Raw genomic sequence first — 20,144 nt, forward strand, 5'->3', positions numbered from 1 at the left:
CTTTTTAAATCCATGTGTATATTTCTTAACGATTTGATGACTAATGACTGGTACTTGGTTTTGAATGTTTACAAATAAAGTACTAGAATATGGTTAAATTGTATGCCGATTATGTAAAAGTCTGTGATATTTTCAGACATGCTATAAAGCGTGTAAGTAATTTTACTTGAATGGTATCAATTTTCAATCTTTTAATCGGAAGGAAATTGAATTCATCTTATCTATCCCCTCCATAAAAATGAAATTGTTTTGAGAGCTGTTTTAAACAAACAAACAAAAAAGATCTGAGAATGGAAAGAAATGAGCTTGTTTACATAATATAAATTCTACACTGACTGTATTGTTATGTTGGAAGTGTGCCTTTAAATGAGATGGTTTAACTACTTGTCAAGAACTTAGAACTCAAGGTGTGAATGGAGTTATACAAGAAGGAAATGCGATTTAACAATACCTGGACCAGGAGTTCCAGAAGGACTGACATGCTTTGCTGTAGAAACAACAACATGTGGGTTACTGATAACATGTACAGAAAGGCTAGCCAGAAAGGAAAAAAATGAATGTTATGTCTTACGAGGTTTTCCAGCAATGGGAACGTCGCTGCCACCTGGCACGGCGCCAGCATAACCATCAGGAACTGCGGGATTTGGTGTCGCTCCAATTCCTGCTCCAGAAATTATTGCAATTTAGAATGTAGTATTACATTTTTTTTCTGCCTTACAACAGAATATTAATTACAATGACTACTGACTGGTTCTGTAATGCACATTTAAGAGAAACTAATTTAAATATTATCAACGGCAGCAGCATTATTATAAAACCTTGTATATAGGGTTTCAATGTCTTTATATGTCATAGTACTTAAAATCCCTGCAACCTGTGCAATAAAAGGACCAAAACCTGATTGACACTACAAAATTCAAACGTGGCAAACACAACAAACTAAATACATTATAAGGTCAATTTGTGAACAGTGAAACATTTTTTTTTTTTCATTTGCATATCAACATATTGTACATAAGTATTTAGTTTTCAGACCGTATTTAGCAGCTTTTGCTCCAGCAGCAGGACCTGCCCCTGCAGGGTATTGACCACCACCAGGCACTCCTACTCCTGTTCCTCCAAGTCCTCCTGCTCCCCCGAGTCCTCCCGTTCCTAAGTCTGCACCTGCTCCTCCTGTAAAGCAAAGTTAAAATTAATCCAGGTTGTTGTTTAAAAAAACATACTAATCCATCATTTTCGTTTCATTTACTGCACCGTATTTAGCAGCTTTTGCAGCAGCAGAGTATTGACCACCTCCAACTGCCCCTGGCCCATAACCAGGTACTTGACCAGCTGTTCCTCCCAGACCGCTTGTTCCTACTCCAGCGCCTGCTCCGCCTGTTAACCGCAAAAGTTAAAATGGATTCAATCATATTTTTCAAACTACTAAATTAGATTAACTAACGAGATGAACATTTCCAGACATATTTGAAAAAGTTGTATCATGTATTATGTCTTAATACCATACCATATTTGGCAGCTTTTGCAGCAGCTCCCGGATATTGTCCTCCTCCTGGTCCTAAATTAGGCCCAACTCCGACTCCCGTTCCTGCGCCGCCTGGGCCTCCCGTTCCTAACCCTGCCACTCCTCCAAACAAAGTTAATATGAAAACAAACAATAAAGGAATACAGTACTATCACTTTTATTTCCTGTACCATATTTAGCAGCTTTTGCAGCAGCTCCAGGATATTGTCCTCCTCCCGGTCCCAAATTAGGCCCAACTCCGACTCCCGTTCCTAATCCTGCCACTCCTCCAAACAAAGGTAATATGAAAACAAACAATAGAGGAATACAGTACTCTCCTATAACTTTTATTTCCTGTACCATATTTAGCAGCTTTTGCAGCAGCACCAGGATATTGACCACCTCCAAAACCAGGACCTCCCTGTCCTCCTGTGGCTATCCCTGCTCCTGTTCCTCCTGTAAACCACAACCATGACTACTGATTCAAGCTGTCTGTTTAAACTTACACCAACAACTTAACGTTTCATAATACATGAACTGTTAATTCATTTAATAAGTGTACCATATTTGGCAGCCTTCGCAGCAGGAGAGTACTGTCCACCGCCAACGCCTCCTGGTACCAAACCAGGTACTCCTCCGACTCCTGTTCCTCCCAGATTTCCTGCTCCTAACCCTGCTCCCGCTCCACCTACAGAAAAATCATATCCAGATCATAACAACACATTGCAAATACCAATAAAATTAAATATTGTGCCACAAAACGTTATTACCCCCTTCTAAAATTTTGGCATATTTAACACATTTAAATATTTACAATTTTTTTTAAAAGCTTTCATATATCACCACCCCAAGGAAATTTCAAATGGTGTTTTTAAACGATGATTTCATACATTATGAGAGACGTCATCACAGTGGAAGAAATAGTGTTGTCACATTTATTTACAGTACAACTTTAACTCAGACACATTGGTTCCTCAAGTTCAAAGCTAAAACTAAATTGGATACACTTTGTGTCCAGATGTTGATTTGGCTATCAGAAAACTCGTTTGTATTTCAGTGGTTGACTTGCTCTAAACCTTTCATGGTTGGTTCTACTGCATAACCTAAGACAACTTGAGCTAGCTGGCATGTATGAGACTATACATGTGTGTGTGCGGATACCATATTTAGCAGCCTTTGCAGCGGCAGAAGGATATTGCCCACCGCCAACTCCTCCTGGTACCAAACCAGGCACTCCTCCTAATGCTCCGCCCAGGCCTCCTGCTCCCAACCCTGCCCCTCCTAAAACAAAGAAACAAAGTGCGTTGTTTTAACTTAAAATTGGAATAATAGCCACAGTTCAATGCGAAAAATGATTGTAACTATATTAGATATTTACAAAGGTTCAACTTACCATATTTGGCAGCTTTTGCAGCAGCAGAGTATTGTCCACCACCAACTCCCCCTGGTACCAAACCAGGTACTCCACCGGCCCCTGGTCCTGCTCCTCCCAGTCCTCCTGTGCCCAACCCTGCTCCTCCTGTTACCCGAAGTCGCAATAATAAAGCATGCTGGTTAACTAGTATATTGATTATAAAGACAAGTGTATTGCAGGCTATATTATTTATTGTACCATATTTAGCAGCCTTTGCAGCGGCAGAAGGATATTGTCCACCGCCAACTCCTCCTGGTACCAAACCAGGCACTCCTCCTAATGTTCCGCCCAGGCCTCCTGCTCCCAACCCTGCCCCTCCTAAAACAAAGAAACAAAGTGCGTTGTTTAAACTTAAAATTGGAATAATAGCTAGAGTTCAATGCGAAAAATGATTGTAACTATATTAGAGCTTTACAAAGGTTCAACTTACCATATTTGGCAGCTTTTGCAGCAGCAGAGTATTGCCCACCACCAACACTCCCTGGTACTAAACCAGGAACTCTGCCTACACCTGGTCCTGCTCCTCCTAGTCCTCCTGTGCCCAATCCTGCTCCTCCTGTAACCCAGGATACAAATGAACCAAGCCTATGCTGGTTAACTAGGTCATGAACATTGGTGTATTCCAGGCTTGAACATTTATTGTACCATATTTAGCAGCTTTTGCCGCAGCAGAATATTGTCCACCTCCAACTCCTCCAGGGACTAATCCTGGTACTCCTCCCAATCCTGTACCTGCGCCTCCAGGCCCTGGTCTAGGTCCTGTAGTTAAAAATTTAGAGAATGAATTAATAACTGGACTTCTAGCTTTGTCTAAAACAAATTACATCTGAGTGAGCACTGTCCCTACCATATTTTGCTGCTTTGGATGCTGGTGAATATGCACCAGTCCCGGGAAATGTCGGAACTCTCCCTGGTACTGAAAATGGTGCCCATCCTGGTACCCCACCTGGCACACCTCCTGTAGCGGATTTAGGAATACTTTTATAATACACAAAATTTCATTAGAAAAAATTACTACCGGTAAATCTATGGTATAATAAATATAAATGTATCCCTGGATAGTGTCAATCCAGCCATACCAACACAAGTATCATTTAATTATGATTGGTAGAACACTACTATACCATATTTAGCGGTTTTGACTGATATTGAATATTCCCCACCTGGTATACCACCTGGAACACCACCAGGTACGCCACCAGGTACACCACCAGGTACGCCACCAGGTACACCACCAGGTACGCCACCAGGTACACCACCAGGTACACCACCAGGTACACCACCTGTAAAGGAACCCGAGTGAGATGAAGCTGATTGTATAAAGCCTGAATTTATTTTTTGTATGAAACATGGTTACAGCTAATCTGGGTGCAATAAACTCATGACCTTGAACGTTATATCAACATTACACATACCACATTTAGCTGCCTACCTGTGACAGAAACCCAAGAAAGTCAGTTTAAAATTGTTTCATGTGTGCATCAATCTGCCTTGAATAAAAGCCCCCTTTGCCACCAACATCAAAGGAAATTAAACAAAAACTTTTATATTCAAGAACATTCTCCATACCATATTTAGCTGCTTTAGCTCCTTGTTGATATCCACCAAATCCTGGTACGCCACCCGGCACACCGCCTCGTACTCCACCTGGGACCCCAGCTGGTAGACCACCTGGTACTCCACCTGGGACGCCGCCTATTTAATAATACCAGAGAAGGTTGGGGTAAATTATACCCAAATCAAAGTACCAACCAGCATCAAGATTGAAATTTGTGACAAGTAAAGTATAGTTCCCATACCATATTTAGCAGCCTTCGCTGCTGGTTGATACCCCCCAAATCCTGGGACACCCCCAGGTACACCCTGTGGTACACCCTGTGGTACACCGCCTGGTACACCTTTCAAAGAGAACAAAAACAACTGTATTATTGGTATGAATTAATTTTTTCACACAATACATTTAGTAGTAACAGTCCTGGGTGCAGCACATACAAAGTACAGCACCAATACTAAGAACTGTGACCAAGAGGGCAGTGTTTATAACATCTTTAGCTGCTTTGGCTATTGTTGAATATACACCACTTTGTGGTATGCCCCCTGGGATCTTTTACACCACATCTCAAGGAGAGCAAGATTTTGATTGCATTAATTCTAACAAGGCAAAGCAAAAATAACCAAAACATAGCAATTACTGATACCATATTTACTGCATTGATTAGATATCTACTCATATAATGTATAAATAGATGGTTTGTTCTGGATATAGGCTTATCTGAACACTATCACAGTACTGACTGGATAAAAAAATGTAATGAAATGAGTATTATCCATACCATATTTGGCTGCTTTGGCTCCAGGTTGATATCCACCAAATCTTGATACACCACCGGGTAAAGCCCCTGGTACACCTCCTGGAACACCCCCTGCCCCATTTGCATATCCCCTACCATAATTAGGAGCTTGAGCGGAGGGTATATATCCACCACCTGGGACACCACCAGGAACACCACCTGGTACGCCCCCTGGGACACCACCTGTCAAAGAGAACCAAGATGGATTTTTCAATGAGAATAAAATAACAATACAACACTGTCTTTCTAAGCAACCATTCCACCATAACTACTAAAAGCGCTAGAAATTCCCCTACCATATTTGGCTGCTTTACTGGACGGAAAATATCCACCACCAGGAAGGCCACCAGGTACACCGCCAGGAACAGCACCTGGTACACCCCCTGGTACGTTACCTGGTACACTACCTGTAAAAAAAGACCAAGAAAGATAATGTTAGCTTAAATGGATTCATGTGTGGCTAAATCTACTTTGGACACCAACAACATAGGAAATTCAACAAAAACTTTTATCGTCAATTAGATTCTCTATACCATATCTAGCTGCTTGACCCCCTTGTTGATATCCACCAAATCCTGGTACCCCGCCTGGTAGACCCCCTGGTACTCCACCTGGCACGCCGCCTATGAATTGTACCAGAAAATATTGGTGTAAATTTCAGTCAAATCAACCAACAAGCTTGAGAATTTTGACCAACAGATTTGTTCCCATACCATATTTAGCAGCCTTTGCTGCTGATTGTTGCCCACCAAATCCTGGCACACCACCTGGTACACCACCTGGCACACCACCTGGCACACCACCTGGCACACCACCTGGCACACCACCTGGTACACCACCTGGCACACCACCTGGCACACCACCTGGCACAGCCCCTGGTAAACCCCCGGGTACTCCCTGTGGTACACCACCTGGTACACCTTTCATAGAGAACAAAAAAACCTTGTATTATTTGTGTAAATGTAAAATGTTCACACAATACATCTATGGACAGGTCAAGGAGAGTAAGATTTTACTCGTATTAAATTTAACAATGCAAAAAAAACATTAGCAATACCATATTTACTGCGTAGACGACATATTTACTTATATTGTATGAATCTGTTTTGGATGTAGTCCATATGTCTCATTGGAATATTACCACAGTTAGAACTAGGTAACAATATAATGAACAGAACAGTATGCATACCATATTTAGCTGCTTTGTTTACAGGTTGATATCCACCAAATCTTGATAGACCGCCTGGAACACCCCCTTGAACACCCCCTTGAACGCCCCCTTGAACGCCCCCTTGAACGCCCCCTTGAACGCCCCCTTGAACGCCCCCTTGAACGCCCCCTTGACCGCCGCCTGGCACACCACCTGCTAGAGAGAGCCGGCAATCAGTGTTGTTAAGTAAATGTTTGCATGATACCATAGCTTTGCCCCTAGATATCAGCCAATCTCGCCACCAAAACCATTTACAATGTCCATACCGTATTTAGCAGCTTTAGCTGAGGGTACATATGCACCACCTGGTACACCACCTGGTACGCCTCCTGGTACGCCCCCTGGCACACCCCCAGCTCCACCACCTGTCAAAGAGAACCAGGAACATTTTTTTAATTAGCACAAATAAAGAATGGACCATTGTCTATCCTAAATATAAGCAAACATTCCACCAGGTAAATTCCCCTACCATATTTAGCTGCTTTGGCAGATGGTAAATATCCACCTCCTGGAACGCCACCAGGTATGCCTCCAGGAAGACCACCAGGAAGACCACCAGGAACTCCGCCTCCAGGAATACCACCCGGTACGCCACCTGTCAAAGAGCCCAAGGAAAGATATTTTAATGATCTGGAATGCAAAATAATGCAGTGTCTGTCTGGATATAAGCAACGGTTCAACCAGCGTTACCAAAATAATTAAAAATGCCCTTACCATAATTAGCTCCTTTGGCAGATGGTAAATATCCACCACTTGGAATACCACCAGGTACGCCACCAGGAAAACCACCAGGAACGCCACCAGGAACGCCACCAGGAACGCCACCAGGAACACCACCAGGAACGCCACCAGGAACGCCACCAGGAACACCACCAGGAACACCGCCAGGAACACCGCCAGGCACTCCACCTTTCAATATTTATAGAATTCACCAAATGCCATCGATCTTCAAGGGTCCTTTTTGTTTGCATACCAATGTAAAAAGAAAGCAGCTACAATTCAACTTACCATACTTGGCAGCTTTCGAACCAGGTCCATACCCTGCTGTGAAACAAGGGATAAAATACATGCATTCATTCATGGCAACTGTAAACAGGCAAGTATTTAATTTAAAAATCTTAAAAAACACTACCTCCTGGTGTCAGCCCTGGATATAGTCCGCCTGTGCCGGCAACACTGCCAAAACCATGCGCACCAGGACCAAAACCACCTGCACCAGGACCAAAACCACCTGCGCCAGGTCCATAACCACCTGCGCCAGGTCCATAACCACCTGCGCCAGGTCCAAAACCACCTGCGCCAGGTCCAAAACCACCAGCACCACCAGCAACAGCACCAAGACCACCAGCACCCCCCAAACCTACAAAATGTCGATTGTAAATAAAAGGCATTAAATACTGTACTAATAGGTGCGTCACAATATTTTATAGTTGTCTTAATTGTTAAGTTTACCATATTTGTCAGATTTACCCTGTGAGGGAGAAATTCCACCAGTGCCCACTCCTTCCAAAGAAAAAGAAAAAAACAAGGAAAATATTATGACATGACTTCTGCTTTTGTGCCTGTGCTAGAAAACAAGACTTTGGCATACGCACCAGTTCCAACAGGAAATCCAGGCTTTGGCCCAGGGCCACCTTTGCCCCCTGGAAGTCCAGCTCCTTGATTACCAAACCCCCCATAACCTGAAACATTGCAACAGGACTTCAACAACATGTGGCTGATTTCATCATTATGAAAAATCTTTGGAACAATGAAAGAATGAAGCATTTGTACCGAAGGGGAGTTTTCCACCTCCAGGTTTTGCTCCATAGCCACCTGAAAACAAATAAGAAATCCTTGATGAGGGATGCAAACAACACGAGAATAATGGAGGTTGAATAACAATTAAAAAACATTTTTTTCCCATTATTAGTTAGTTACTATTAGTATTAGTATATTCTTAAACCCTTACTTCCTCAATTGGATAGAATGGCATAAAGCCGACAAATAAAGTTGTACCGAGCAACAACTGTCAAACAGGAATGAATCCCAAAAACCTTGAGTTTTGGGTGATTTCAGAGGATATCCATGGAACACTCCAGGTTGCATCACTCCACCATAGCCTGGTCAAAGAATGTGTATTTGAAAGACACGTTCATATCTTAAATGAATTTAAACTATATTTTTAACTGACCTGGTCCAGCACCACCCTGTCCTCCGGCCCCAACTGCAGAAGAAAAATCACATGAAACACTCAGAGGCATAGAAGCTGGCAAACAACTGTGTTAAATCAAAGTAGTACTTTCTGGATTCTGTAACGCAGCCAAATGGCCAAATATCTGTGTGACCACGACTAAGAAAAAAATGTGAACAAATCTTTTGATGTAATAGCTGCAATATAATGCCTAATATAACATCGTAAAGAAGTTTAAGTACCCGTATGCTACTGTCCAGGTTTTTTGTAACCTGGAGTCTATAGGTATCAAAAAATGAACAAACTTGTCGTGGGTCTGAAGGCAGACGTTCATCTAATATCATTAGTAACTCGAAAACATGTACATTCAAAAGCAGGGGTCAAGACCCTTTTTGACAGAGAGAGCCACAAACAATTCCCATTTTCTAATGTTATTCCTTGAGAGCCATACTCAGAATTTAAGAGACAACATACATGAAAATGTGTTCCTTTTCCAGTCATTTCATCCCTTATAAGTACAAAAAGTCACTGAATTCTTTTGACAACATTGTTACGCTGTGAGAGTATGCATGCAGAAGAGTCTGATGGGAAAAAAAAAGAATTATGATTAATGCAGCGCTAGAATTAGTATCGGCGCCACAGTGCCCACGTGATGCTTTTATTGGTGCATTCGGGACTCAGCTCTCTCACCAGTAGTTTCCATATTTTAGCTTCCCTACCCTTGTTTTAAAGTGTAAAGAAAGTTTCACGAGAGTAGAAACGTCACACTTTTTTGTACTATTTCACAGGAGCTTGAACAACAACAAAATTCTTACGTGACTTTTGAGTGAGTCCATTGCCTGTGGCAACTCCTGGAAGAACTCCACGGTTTCCAAAACCTAGAGGCACCAATAAAAAAAAAAGAAATAGTTGAATTGCTGTATATTTGGGGGGAAATCCAATCAATATGTGTCAATAATAGTTTGATAAAAGTGACATACCATTCACTGGTACCAAACCGCCTTGATAAAGTCCTGGTACACCCACACCTTCCAGAGACAATAATTATCAATATTAATGTGAAAAAAATACTGCAGTCTTTCGGAGTTTGCGGTATATGCATTAGGTTGACCAGAATTATTAATTTCTGTATGCATTGTGTCTAATCTGCTCTCAAGGGGATTTGAAGCACCAAGAAAATTACATCTTAAGAACAGAAAACAGATTAGAGTTGACCATCAGAATGGGCATCAAAATTGTGATGGACTAAATCACCAAAAGGATAAAGTGGCAGATTAATTGTAATTCCAGTTTTTTTCTAAAGAAAATCCACATGGAATTCTGACAACACAAGGGTAAAAAACCTTTGTGGAAAAAGATACCTGCTCTTACAAGACATTTCCATTGCAAAAGAAGACCAATTTACTATGATTTCATCCACATAGATAAACTACACTAAAAAATATCTGATCTGCAAATGACCATGAAGAGTAGATTATGATTAGATTATACTATACCTGGTACTTTGGAAGCTTTCTTTCCTGATCCAGCACCAACCCCTCCTGGCAAGCCTGTCTGTGGGATTACAGGGCCTGAAAATAAGGACACAATGTTAGAGCACTCAAAGAAGCACAAGGGAATGCTAAATTATATAGTTTTATCTTGCCTCCAGCAGGAAGAGTTCCAGTTCCAGCTCCTGCAGTAAAATAAAATGTAATCAAGTCATAAGAGAGAGATAAGTATCTCTTCTCTGACCGATATCAAGTGAAGTATCCTCAGAAACAAAAGTGTCATGGCAGATTTTTAGGATAATTTCGGGAGGCAGCAACAAAGAGTCATTAACTGTTCTTAATCAAATGCCTCATTTCATTGGCTAACCTCTCGTGTAAGAAATGAGCTGTCTCAAAAGAAAGGGAGTTTGTCCACTCCAAAAAATGGCACTCACTTATTTCATCATCTCTTGTTTTCATATTTAAATTCCTACATTCTACATACTTTGCCTGGACAGACGTTGCGCACTACCTATAAGTATGTGACCTTTGGAGATTTTTGGAGCAAAGTTTTGGCAAATCAATGCTACTTTATCTTTGCTCTTTCAGGGGAATGAGCCGTCCCCCGCTATTCTGTTTATAATAAAAGCGAAATTAGCCCAGAGCCAATTTGAGGGAACCATTCATTCTGCCAACCAATATTCAGCAATAAGCTGTTTGCCAAAGCCCTTCGTCATGAGCGGACCCAGGAGTCCATACCTCATCAAGCTGCCTAATTTAAAGTAAATCATACGGACATAAACAGCACAGGCAGTGAGGTCACAGTGGGCTTAGCGGGAGTACGTTTCTGTCCAAAACATTCTTTGTCATGCCAATTCACTATTAATGTGATACATTTATTTGGGCTTTTTGTTACTAATGGATAAGTACGGAGACCGTTACATGCATTGTTTCAGTGTTTGCAGTGTACCAGCATACATCTTACCTCCAAATGGTGGCATATGGCCTCCAGCACCTGTAATGGGGAAATGGCCATTAACATTAAACAAACTATACACAAATTTCTCAATTTTGTTCTACACTCACAAAAAACAATGTTCCCATGAAAGGCAATCTCTAAATCTTATACAAAGCCAACAGCAATATTTGAGATTCAAAATAAGATAGAGTTGGCAAACTCATCTTCGAGGTAAGACAGCAAAAACAGCTTCCGCTTTATTATGATATCAAACATTAAGGTATGTGATTGGATTTTAATTCATCATTTTATACCGAGACTTAAAAATTAGGTCATTGGTCCTTAGTAAGGCAGAACAACACATCTTTTAGTTAAGAAACAATCCAATTAAATTACTCGAAATGCAAACAAACATTGTAGTCTTTTAGAGGTACTTTTTTCTTCTTCTTTTAAATGAAGTTTTATATTCAAATGTCTAGAATGTTTCAGCAACAGAATTGTCAAAAACGTAAAAATTGCTCTGTGTTAGGTTTATCATTATTATAGATGTGTATCAATATTATTATATATATGTGCTTGAACGCTTTTCTTTTATGTTAGAGTTATTGGCATTAATAAAAGCCATTTTAATGCATCTCTTGCAAAAGTAAGGACTGTGGTTCGCATCAAGAGGACTGGGAATGGCCTTGGGCAGGATGAGTCCACAACAAGCGCTCTTGGGAACTGCGGACTGTTTTGGCTTCGCAGGATGGGTCCACAACAAGCGCTTTGGGAAGATTCGACAGACCTACAATTGCTTTGATAACTGTGATAAATTGTTACGAGACTCAAACTGTTTAGACTTCTGTGGGGCATGGCGTTAAAATCTTATGAATAAATTAGTGAGGGAGACCTCGAGTTGTTAGAATTATCCTGACCGAGTACGCGGATGGATGAATTCTCTTCTTGCAAGAATTAAACAAAGATGTGACTTCAGATGCCTCTTTTATTGTGAATTTGGAAATACCTAAGGATTATTCCAACACTCTGCATCTTTTATTGCTCTAAGTGAAATCTACCAGATGGAGATATGAAATCAATCGATGGGTTTTGAATCAGAATTGAATTGTGAAAAACTTCATGCAAAATCGTATCATATCGTCTATTCATTTGACTAGTATTTTGACTAACAAATGCTCTTTTAGAAGATTTTATGTAGTCGTCTTACTGGTCATTCTGCATTAAATCCATGTTAAAAAATGCCTGCCAATTTCTCTGTTTCATTGTTGGCATGAATTGAGATTTTCTGACATTTTATAACAGATTATTTGAAAACACTTTCAGAGGCAAAATTTATTTGCCATACATTATTTTCCACAAAGATATTGTTGCTCTATACCTCAGTTCTCTAAGATTTATTGGGTTCCAAATTTTAAGCTGTGCTGGACTGCTTGATTCTAGACCTAGACCTAGAGGTTGGGCAAGCTATTCCACAAAGGGCCGCAGTGGGTGCGGGTTTTCATTTCAACCAATAAAGAGGACACCTTTTCACCAATCTGGTGTTTTACAAGTGCAATCGGTGGATTGCAGTCAGGTGCTTCTTGTTTTCTGCAGAAATCTCATTGGTCAAAGTCTCTGTGCTAAAACCTGTACCCACAGCGGCCCTCGAGGACCGGTATGCCCACCTTTGTTCTAGACCGAGTCAATGGGGAAGCTTACTGAGACAACCGATAAGCAGTTGAATAATTCTGCAAATTATAACCATATTTTATCAAATGAATATCTGCCTACCTTAATAAAGACTTGATTTGGGGTTGTGAGGCTATGCCTCATTGATGGGCCAATGTGTAAATTCCTGCATACTTATTTGTTACATTTTAGGCTTTTCTTATTTCATGAATGGACTGTACCTCTTTTACCAGCCTTCTGTCCAGCTCCTGGGAAGAATCCACCCGGGACACCCCCATACCCTCCATAGCCACCTATGAAGGGAATGTCATTTGAATAAACCTGTCTGAAATTTAACAACAGCTAAAAACTGTTTTACATTGTTATTCCGTATTTTTCAGACTATAAATTGCATCTGAGCTGAGTTTGCACCAGCCAAAGAATACAGAAGGGAAAAAAAGGTCTCACAGGAGTATAAGTTGCATTTTTTGGAGGGCAACTCTTATTTCATCAGAATCCAAGAATAAATATATGTTGAAGTAAAGATTGTAAAACAAAAGGCTAAATAGGGATCTGTTAACAGAATTTTTTGGGGGATAACTAAAAAAATATTTCAAAAAGACAGATGGTCAGAGAGAAAAAAAAAACATGTTTCATTCGAGTATTAGTCACAGACAACCAAACTATGTATGCAAAAAGTGCGACTTATAGTCCGGAAAATAAGGAATTAGTTGAAGGGAATAATATACAGACAAATTCCTAAAAATGTACCCACCGCCACCGATGCCTCCAGCTCCATAACCACCACCTCCACCGAAGCCTCCAGTTCCATAACCACCACCTCCACCTCCGAGACCCCCGAGACCCCCGGCTCCTAGATTGCCATAACCTAGAAAGAAAAACATTAAATCTGAGTTTGAATAAACAAGCACCATACAAACTGCATAACAATACTCTAATGTGGACGAACAGTATTTCTCTAAAAGCACATTCATATTGTCATCAATATTCATTCATTCTCCTTAACCGCTTATCCTCACAAGGGTCGTGGTGGTACTGGAGCCTATCCCAGCCAACTCATATTTACATAACCTAAGACGTCATAACATAACATATTGTAACATAATGTAACATAATCTTGTAATTACGCCAAACTCCTTATAATTGACTCAGTACCTTCTTATTTAGTCGTCATACTGTACTACTGATGGACCAACTAGGATATCACTCACACTGCTAATCAGAGTAATATGCATGGCATCAATGAAGTTTGTGATGTGCAAAAATGAACAGTTTAGTATTTTAAAACATTGTAAACAGGCAGGTTTTGTTCATTTTCAGTAAAAACACGCATCAATCAAAATAGATTCCAAAAAATGGTCTTGCCAAATCCATTGGAAAAGTTGACCAACACAAAAACGCAGCTTCAGATGAAGATCTTATTTTGTCTTTTCAACACTTCATTGCAACAAGACCCTTTGGCTTGCTTAAATATTCCCAACGTAGAAACAGAAAACATGAAACCAGTCCTTATCAATGCAATTTGGCAAAATACAGCTTTGGGAGATTTTGATAAACATGCAGGTTTTATATCTGAACAAGCTGAGCGGTGAGAACAATCCCCCCCGAAAAGCAGAACAAATTATTTTCAGCTATGGTCCTAGCTGACCCTTAACAAAGGGTCCAAATGTTGTTTGTGAGAGCAAGTGAACATTGGAAGCAAGTTGAGTAAGGCCGCAAGACAAACAGATGACACCTTGGAGATCACCCAGTAATGCTCAGAGTGAAAGTAATGACAATGATTAGTGATGATGACGAGGAATGCGTGAGGATAGCAACAGTACACGATGAACGCTGCCAAAGGCTTGAGATACGTACAAAGCATGCAGTGCGAGCCTTCGCGCTGAGCTAAGAGTTCCTGAGTAATCTCCTTCTCACACATGAAGTGGACAAAATGGGGTTCAAGTCAAACCTTGTGAATCTTCCAAAAGCTGAAAAAGAACATTTAACTATTTCATTGAATAACTTTTCCTGTGGTGACCTTTTTTTTACCTAACTACCACCTTGAAAGGTGCAAGGGTAGAGCACCACAAAAGAGCAGTGTTTTCATTGTTTTCTTTGTGAATACAGAACAGTGAGATTAAAAAAGTGCATTAGAAGAGAGCTTTAAGATTGAGTTCATCCTTGCATGTCTGATTTAAAGTCCAGGGAATCAGCGAAAAAGCATTGATTCAACCAGAGAAGAATTTATTCTGATTTGAATGTGTTTTCGTGCCCATTAGAAACAAAAACAAACAAAAATGACCAATTAAGCTTAAAATTAGCAGTACCTATAAACTGCAAGAGCATTCATTAAATAATGGTGGTATTGAGGCAAAAGTGATATAGAAGCTAATATTTCAGTAATGTGCAAGGTACCGACGCCCTGGATATTGTAAACAGTTCCACTAAATGTATCATTAAAAAAATTGCATTTTTGCACATTGCAATAAACCACAGGATTGATTGAACTTAAAAAAAAACTGCCTATGGGGGAGGACCTGCTTGCTCCCTATTAGGGCACAACCAAAAACGACAACCTATCGTATGTATGTGACTTGTATATACATATTGTGTATGGGTACAAATTATACCCTAAGAAGTATGTCAAATGAGAATTACAAAAAATATTTAACAAATATAAAGCAGAGTTAGCTTTCTTTGTTTTCCTAAAACTAGTTGAGTTTCCAATTATACCCTTTTTGACTCATTGGGAGTATTATTTCACAAGGAAAAGGGTGAAGAAAAAGAGAGCACTAGTTCAATTTTCATTTTGTTTTAAATATTAACTTTGCTCTCTATGCGTTCACTTTAAATAATAAAACGAGTATTAAATGAGAGTTAAACGGGGAATGAAAGGGGTTGGGTACTATTTTTTTTATTTCAAAGGTGAGTGAGATAATAAACCAAAATCATCTGGTCCTCTGGCATTTTGCCACTGATGGCATTTATAGTCTTGCATCATCAAATTTGACTCTACTTTGAGAACACAAGATGAGATGCAGAAACAGAATTGAGTCCAAGATGATGTGATTAAGCATGAGTCCAGGCTGTTAGCATAAAACAGTCTTAGACGATGCTTTGACTTTACTTGACAGAGAGAAAATACAGTTAGTTAAAATGAAACAATAAATATCCCAAGAGAAATTGTGAATATTGAGGTATTACCAGATAGCATGCAAATACTCTCCTGTGACTCTGAGCAACAAGGAGGATGACACATACTGTATATTACTTTGTAAGCGGTTGATTTTAGAATACACAGAGGAAACTGTTGAGGTATATGAAAAAATATTTGATGGCTTGACAGCTTATCATATGTTTTATATTTGGGGAACAAAGGTGTTGGATTTTGGAGCTATGTGTTTGGCCATATTTACACCACATTGTCAGCCTAAACAATCATGTTTTTGTTGGAGGTACTACGACAGGACATCAACTCACACAAACAGGCCCCTCATAATTTATAGATTATATACGTCAGATTTGTTTGTGATCAATGAGCCACCCTAATAAAGTCTCCATAATAGCGTTGAAATCAAATCATCAATTTCCTGTATTTATTTCATTCCTGAAGGATTTCTGTATACCTGCTGTAAAATGTCGATAATGATGGATATGTGCAAGCATTAAAAGAAATATATCTGGTTTCAATCTCAGGCCTCAAACACCTCGCTCATTCTCCATTGGGGCGAGGTCAGATGATCTCGTTTGATAATCGAGTGTTACAAAACCCATTAATCAAAACACTGTCACACTATCTTCGCTTCTAACTCTCTTCCTTTCGCTTGATTTTCTGCACCGTCCCAAAAATGCTTTCTGAGTTCATAGAGAGCAGACACAAGGTGTTCATGGGTTCGACAGAGGGAAGCCAAACACCAGTGTGTGACGAATAGATTAATCCACTGCTTCCTATCTCTTCCGATCCCCCACTTCGTACTCTCTATTTTGGCCATTCATTCAAAAACAGTACGAGTATCAGATCAGAGATAGACTCCAGATGAATCTCATTCATGTTTGTTCTTTGTGATTCCATTTTTAATGTTCATAAAAGCAGTAAGAGGCTATTTGAACTCATACCTTTCATTCTGTTATCTCGTTTACAAACTGTTGCAAAAATGATAAGACTTATTCTGTATCTTTCTTGTGTTTGCCATGACATCATCAACAAAAGAAGGTGCACAGACGTGCTTTGGCAATGCAGAGGGCTGCACTTTCTGTGATGTAATGTGGAGGGGTGGTCCACACTACTTTTTCAAAGACTTGGCAAATTCCCTGAAGAATCGGCATTTTTCTTTAATTGACAGATGGGCTAGATCCTTCGGCTAAGGTCCCAAATAGAGTTTCACTTTTAAACCTAAGCATTCATTCTGTCCTCCGTAGTCATTACACACGATTTTTATCAGTATCAAATTATCCCACTGCACAACTTCCAAGCTGGTGGATAGACAGAATATTTGTGAGGTGATGCAGGCCGAGCTGGATAAAAGCAGAGTAATGTGAGGTGCTGTAGTAATTCACATTGCGTGAGACACGCTGACACTTCCCATGCTTTCCCTCTCTTCCCTTCTGCTGTGACCTCTAATTGTCCTTGTCACTTGCTGGTTCCCTGTGCTGTCAGGTATGTGCACCCAAACGGAACACGCTAGGTTGGACACATCTTGGATTAATTATACGTTCACGCTAAACTGCACTTATCGCAATGCCTCTTGACAATGGTGTGAGCCTGCCGTGTTGGGCAAATTGCCTCCTATTGTTTTTCATTACATTTTTCCAAGGAGTTATGACACTATCATTGAGAGCTTCCAAAGGTTCTCAGTCAACTTTTGTGCTGCCTTATGTGAATTCCTCTTCATAGAAATGGTTCTTATTGGGTCCAGTTGCTTTCAAATTTCTCTCATGGTAACTAAATGTGGTCAGAAATGTTCAAAAAAACAATATGACTGCTATTTTTTACATACTAATCAAATGGTAGAATCTTGTTAATTAGTATTCCAAAATAAACTAATTTATCATTTAAAATTTAAAATTAAAGTCTTCTTGTTTTGGTTCCTATGCCATTGTTAATTAAGAGCACCTAGGCCACATAAAACTAAATGGAAAAGGATGTAGTGCAGGGGTGTCAGACCCGGGTTGGTTCGTAGGCCGCGTTAACATCAACTCGATTTCATGTGGGCCGGACCATTTTAGATAAACTTAGATAGACTTTTTATAAATGGATTAAAATCCCTGAATATTCCTTTTTTATAGATCTAAAACAATGTTTATTTTAGCTTTTTTTTATATATTTTTAGATTCTACCAAATGATTTTTGGACTAAAAACACAGAAAAAATGGATTAAAAAATTACAATTATTGATTTAAAAGGGGGAAAATCAGGAAATTTAATATTCATCTATACTCTTCATTTTAATGTGATCCTAAAACAGAAAGTCGGCACTCATGATTTACTTTCCCGGGTGATGGAATAATCATTATTCTAACACCGGGCCACACAAAATGATGCGGCGGGCCAGATTTGGCCCCCGGGCCGCCACTTTAACACATGTGATGTAGTGCCTGAACCTGAAGAGCCTGTTCACCAGCGGCATCACTCGGCAACAACTGTAGTTTTCTAGCCAATAGCAAAATGGGATTAGAATAGCTTTAGCACTTTCTGGGTTTATGTTACAAAGACAAAATATATGTTTCACCGGCTTAGGCTTCAGGTTTCTAGTGAATATAACATGAAAAGCAATCATGTATCAAAGAAATCGATCAAGCAATGCTGCCATCACAGCCACATAAACATTTAGCAATACTTTCCAATGGCTTTATAGGAACAGTAAGTGTGAAAGTCTGCTACTGCGCTGTTCGGCGACTTCATCTGTGTAACAACTCACAAAACAGCTTTTAAAATTATTTGTGCACTGCCTTAATTACATCCGCTGCACAGCTCATTTTAGGAAGTAGTTTGTTAGTCTGTCTACAGCACTTCCAAAGAAAACCGTTTTCTTTGCTGCCTTGAATGTCACAACATTAAAATGCAGGGACTATGATGACTAATACAGTTGAGGCAATTACAAAGTGCTGCTTCTTCTCACACACACTGGAAAAGACGTACTTTCCACAAAAAACACCCACACTTTGATCATGCCACTTCAACAGCACTTTCAGTGCACAGTTGAATTAAGCAACAACTGTGTGGAATAATGTCTATGGAATATTTTTGGCATGTTAAATAGCCTTTTAATAGACGCAGGTGGGTTTTAATATTATTTGCTGAATGTGGAGCCAAACTTTATGACAATCGGTGATCATACACAGGTGTCCTCCCTCAGATATACTGCAAGAAATTTACAAAAATTGAGTTTTTATCCATTACTAATTCCTTCAAAAATCTACGAAAGGCTGAAGCATAAAATGCTCTCCATTAGATGGTAAAAAATAGAAATTTCCTGTGTATCAACCTGCTCTCATTCGTACAATTGAAGAACAAATCAGACAAGATCATCATCATGTGACATTTCTTGTTGTTGTTGGGTTTTCCATGGGATTTCTCTAGTGTAAATTATTGTCTTGCCTGAAAAAAAATGGGGAAACTGGTGCAAAAGAACAAGCAACCTTTTTTCCACTTAGCACTGTGGTGACAGTTGTTGTTCCTGTTTATATTTGAAACCATTCTAATTTGTTATCCTCACATTACACCATTATCCACTAAGTCGATGATGTCATTGTTTACGTGGCAAGTCATACAAAGCCGACAGCGGCAGACTACATTTTAAGCCTTAGGGTCTGGCCCTTTCTGATTTTTGTTCAAATGGAGAGAATCTGCTAACCTTTATCCACTTTGAATTAACGTCCAAGCTGCTCTGCCACCTTCGATCCGCTAAACATGTCTGAAGAGTTTCTACAATACCGTGCTCATCAACCAATTGTGCCTAGCCAGCATACTTTCAGTATGTTTAACAAAGGCATGCAGACAAGGCAGAAACATATTGCAATCATTAGATTACGAAACACGTGAGGAGAATTGTCACATTTCTGAGCAGCCAGGGCAAAAAAGATTAATTGTACAAACTATGAATTTGGTTAGAACTGATGTCAAAATATGAAGCCTGGAGGCTTGGTTGGGCCAAATGTGTTTCCTCTCACAGATGGTCCACATGTGCATCTGACTGCCATTGCACTGAATACTTTTCTGACAAGTCAGGGTTGAGAATGGAAAGCAATTTTGGATAGGCTGGGTGCTAAAATGCACATTGAAGCATTGATGCTGGATGCAAGGACTCCAAAGCATCTTCCAAGTTCTTCCGTCATTGGGAAGGTTGTGAACACAGTGCAAGCCATCTGTTGCATGTCACTGCATCGATCATGAGGAAAAAAATACTTAGTGAAAT

At 39.9% G+C, this 20,144-nt stretch overlaps 1 protein-coding gene across 1 annotated transcript in view; it reads right to left on the reverse strand.

The window, feature by feature from the left end:
• The window catches only part of elna (elastin a), a 42,642-nt gene that overhangs the window by 7,376 nt on the left and 15,122 nt on the right, over nt 1-20,144 (reverse strand). The window contains exons 7-45 of the mRNA XM_077611657.1: nt 13,502-13,615; nt 12,969-13,040; nt 11,107-11,136; nt 10,298-10,327; nt 10,149-10,223; nt 9,633-9,680; nt 9,468-9,530; nt 8,653-8,685; nt 8,516-8,581; nt 8,253-8,294; nt 8,075-8,161; nt 7,932-7,982; nt 7,612-7,839; nt 7,488-7,523; nt 7,194-7,388; nt 6,949-7,074; nt 6,746-6,844; nt 6,459-6,632; nt 5,983-6,189; nt 5,803-5,892; nt 5,566-5,676; nt 5,252-5,452; nt 4,718-4,816; nt 4,488-4,613; nt 4,082-4,201; nt 3,766-3,876; nt 3,564-3,677; nt 3,349-3,474; nt 3,117-3,236; nt 2,898-3,023; nt 2,666-2,785; nt 2,067-2,192; nt 1,865-1,960; nt 1,696-1,791; nt 1,508-1,627; nt 1,255-1,377; nt 1,036-1,173; nt 572-661; nt 452-487 (exon numbers count right to left, since the gene is read on the reverse strand). Coding sequence (XP_077467783.1) covers nt 452-487; nt 572-661; nt 1,036-1,173; nt 1,255-1,377; nt 1,508-1,627; nt 1,696-1,791; nt 1,865-1,960; nt 2,067-2,192; nt 2,666-2,785; nt 2,898-3,023; nt 3,117-3,236; nt 3,349-3,474; nt 3,564-3,677; nt 3,766-3,876; nt 4,082-4,201; nt 4,488-4,613; nt 4,718-4,816; nt 5,252-5,452; nt 5,566-5,676; nt 5,803-5,892; nt 5,983-6,189; nt 6,459-6,632; nt 6,746-6,844; nt 6,949-7,074; nt 7,194-7,388; nt 7,488-7,523; nt 7,612-7,839; nt 7,932-7,982; nt 8,075-8,161; nt 8,253-8,294; nt 8,516-8,581; nt 8,653-8,685; nt 9,468-9,530; nt 9,633-9,680; nt 10,149-10,223; nt 10,298-10,327; nt 11,107-11,136; nt 12,969-13,040; nt 13,502-13,615 — 4,065 coding nt within the window. The remainder of the gene's footprint in view (nt 1-451; nt 488-571; nt 662-1,035; nt 1,174-1,254; nt 1,378-1,507; nt 1,628-1,695; nt 1,792-1,864; nt 1,961-2,066; nt 2,193-2,665; nt 2,786-2,897; nt 3,024-3,116; nt 3,237-3,348; nt 3,475-3,563; nt 3,678-3,765; nt 3,877-4,081; nt 4,202-4,487; nt 4,614-4,717; nt 4,817-5,251; nt 5,453-5,565; nt 5,677-5,802; nt 5,893-5,982; nt 6,190-6,458; nt 6,633-6,745; nt 6,845-6,948; nt 7,075-7,193; nt 7,389-7,487; nt 7,524-7,611; nt 7,840-7,931; nt 7,983-8,074; nt 8,162-8,252; nt 8,295-8,515; nt 8,582-8,652; nt 8,686-9,467; nt 9,531-9,632; nt 9,681-10,148; nt 10,224-10,297; nt 10,328-11,106; nt 11,137-12,968; nt 13,041-13,501; nt 13,616-20,144) is intronic.

Source organism: Stigmatopora argus, chromosome 10 (assembly GCF_051989625.1).
Source record: "Stigmatopora argus isolate UIUO_Sarg chromosome 10, RoL_Sarg_1.0, whole genome shotgun sequence".
Taxonomy (NCBI): domain Eukaryota; kingdom Metazoa; phylum Chordata; class Actinopteri; order Syngnathiformes; family Syngnathidae; genus Stigmatopora; species Stigmatopora argus.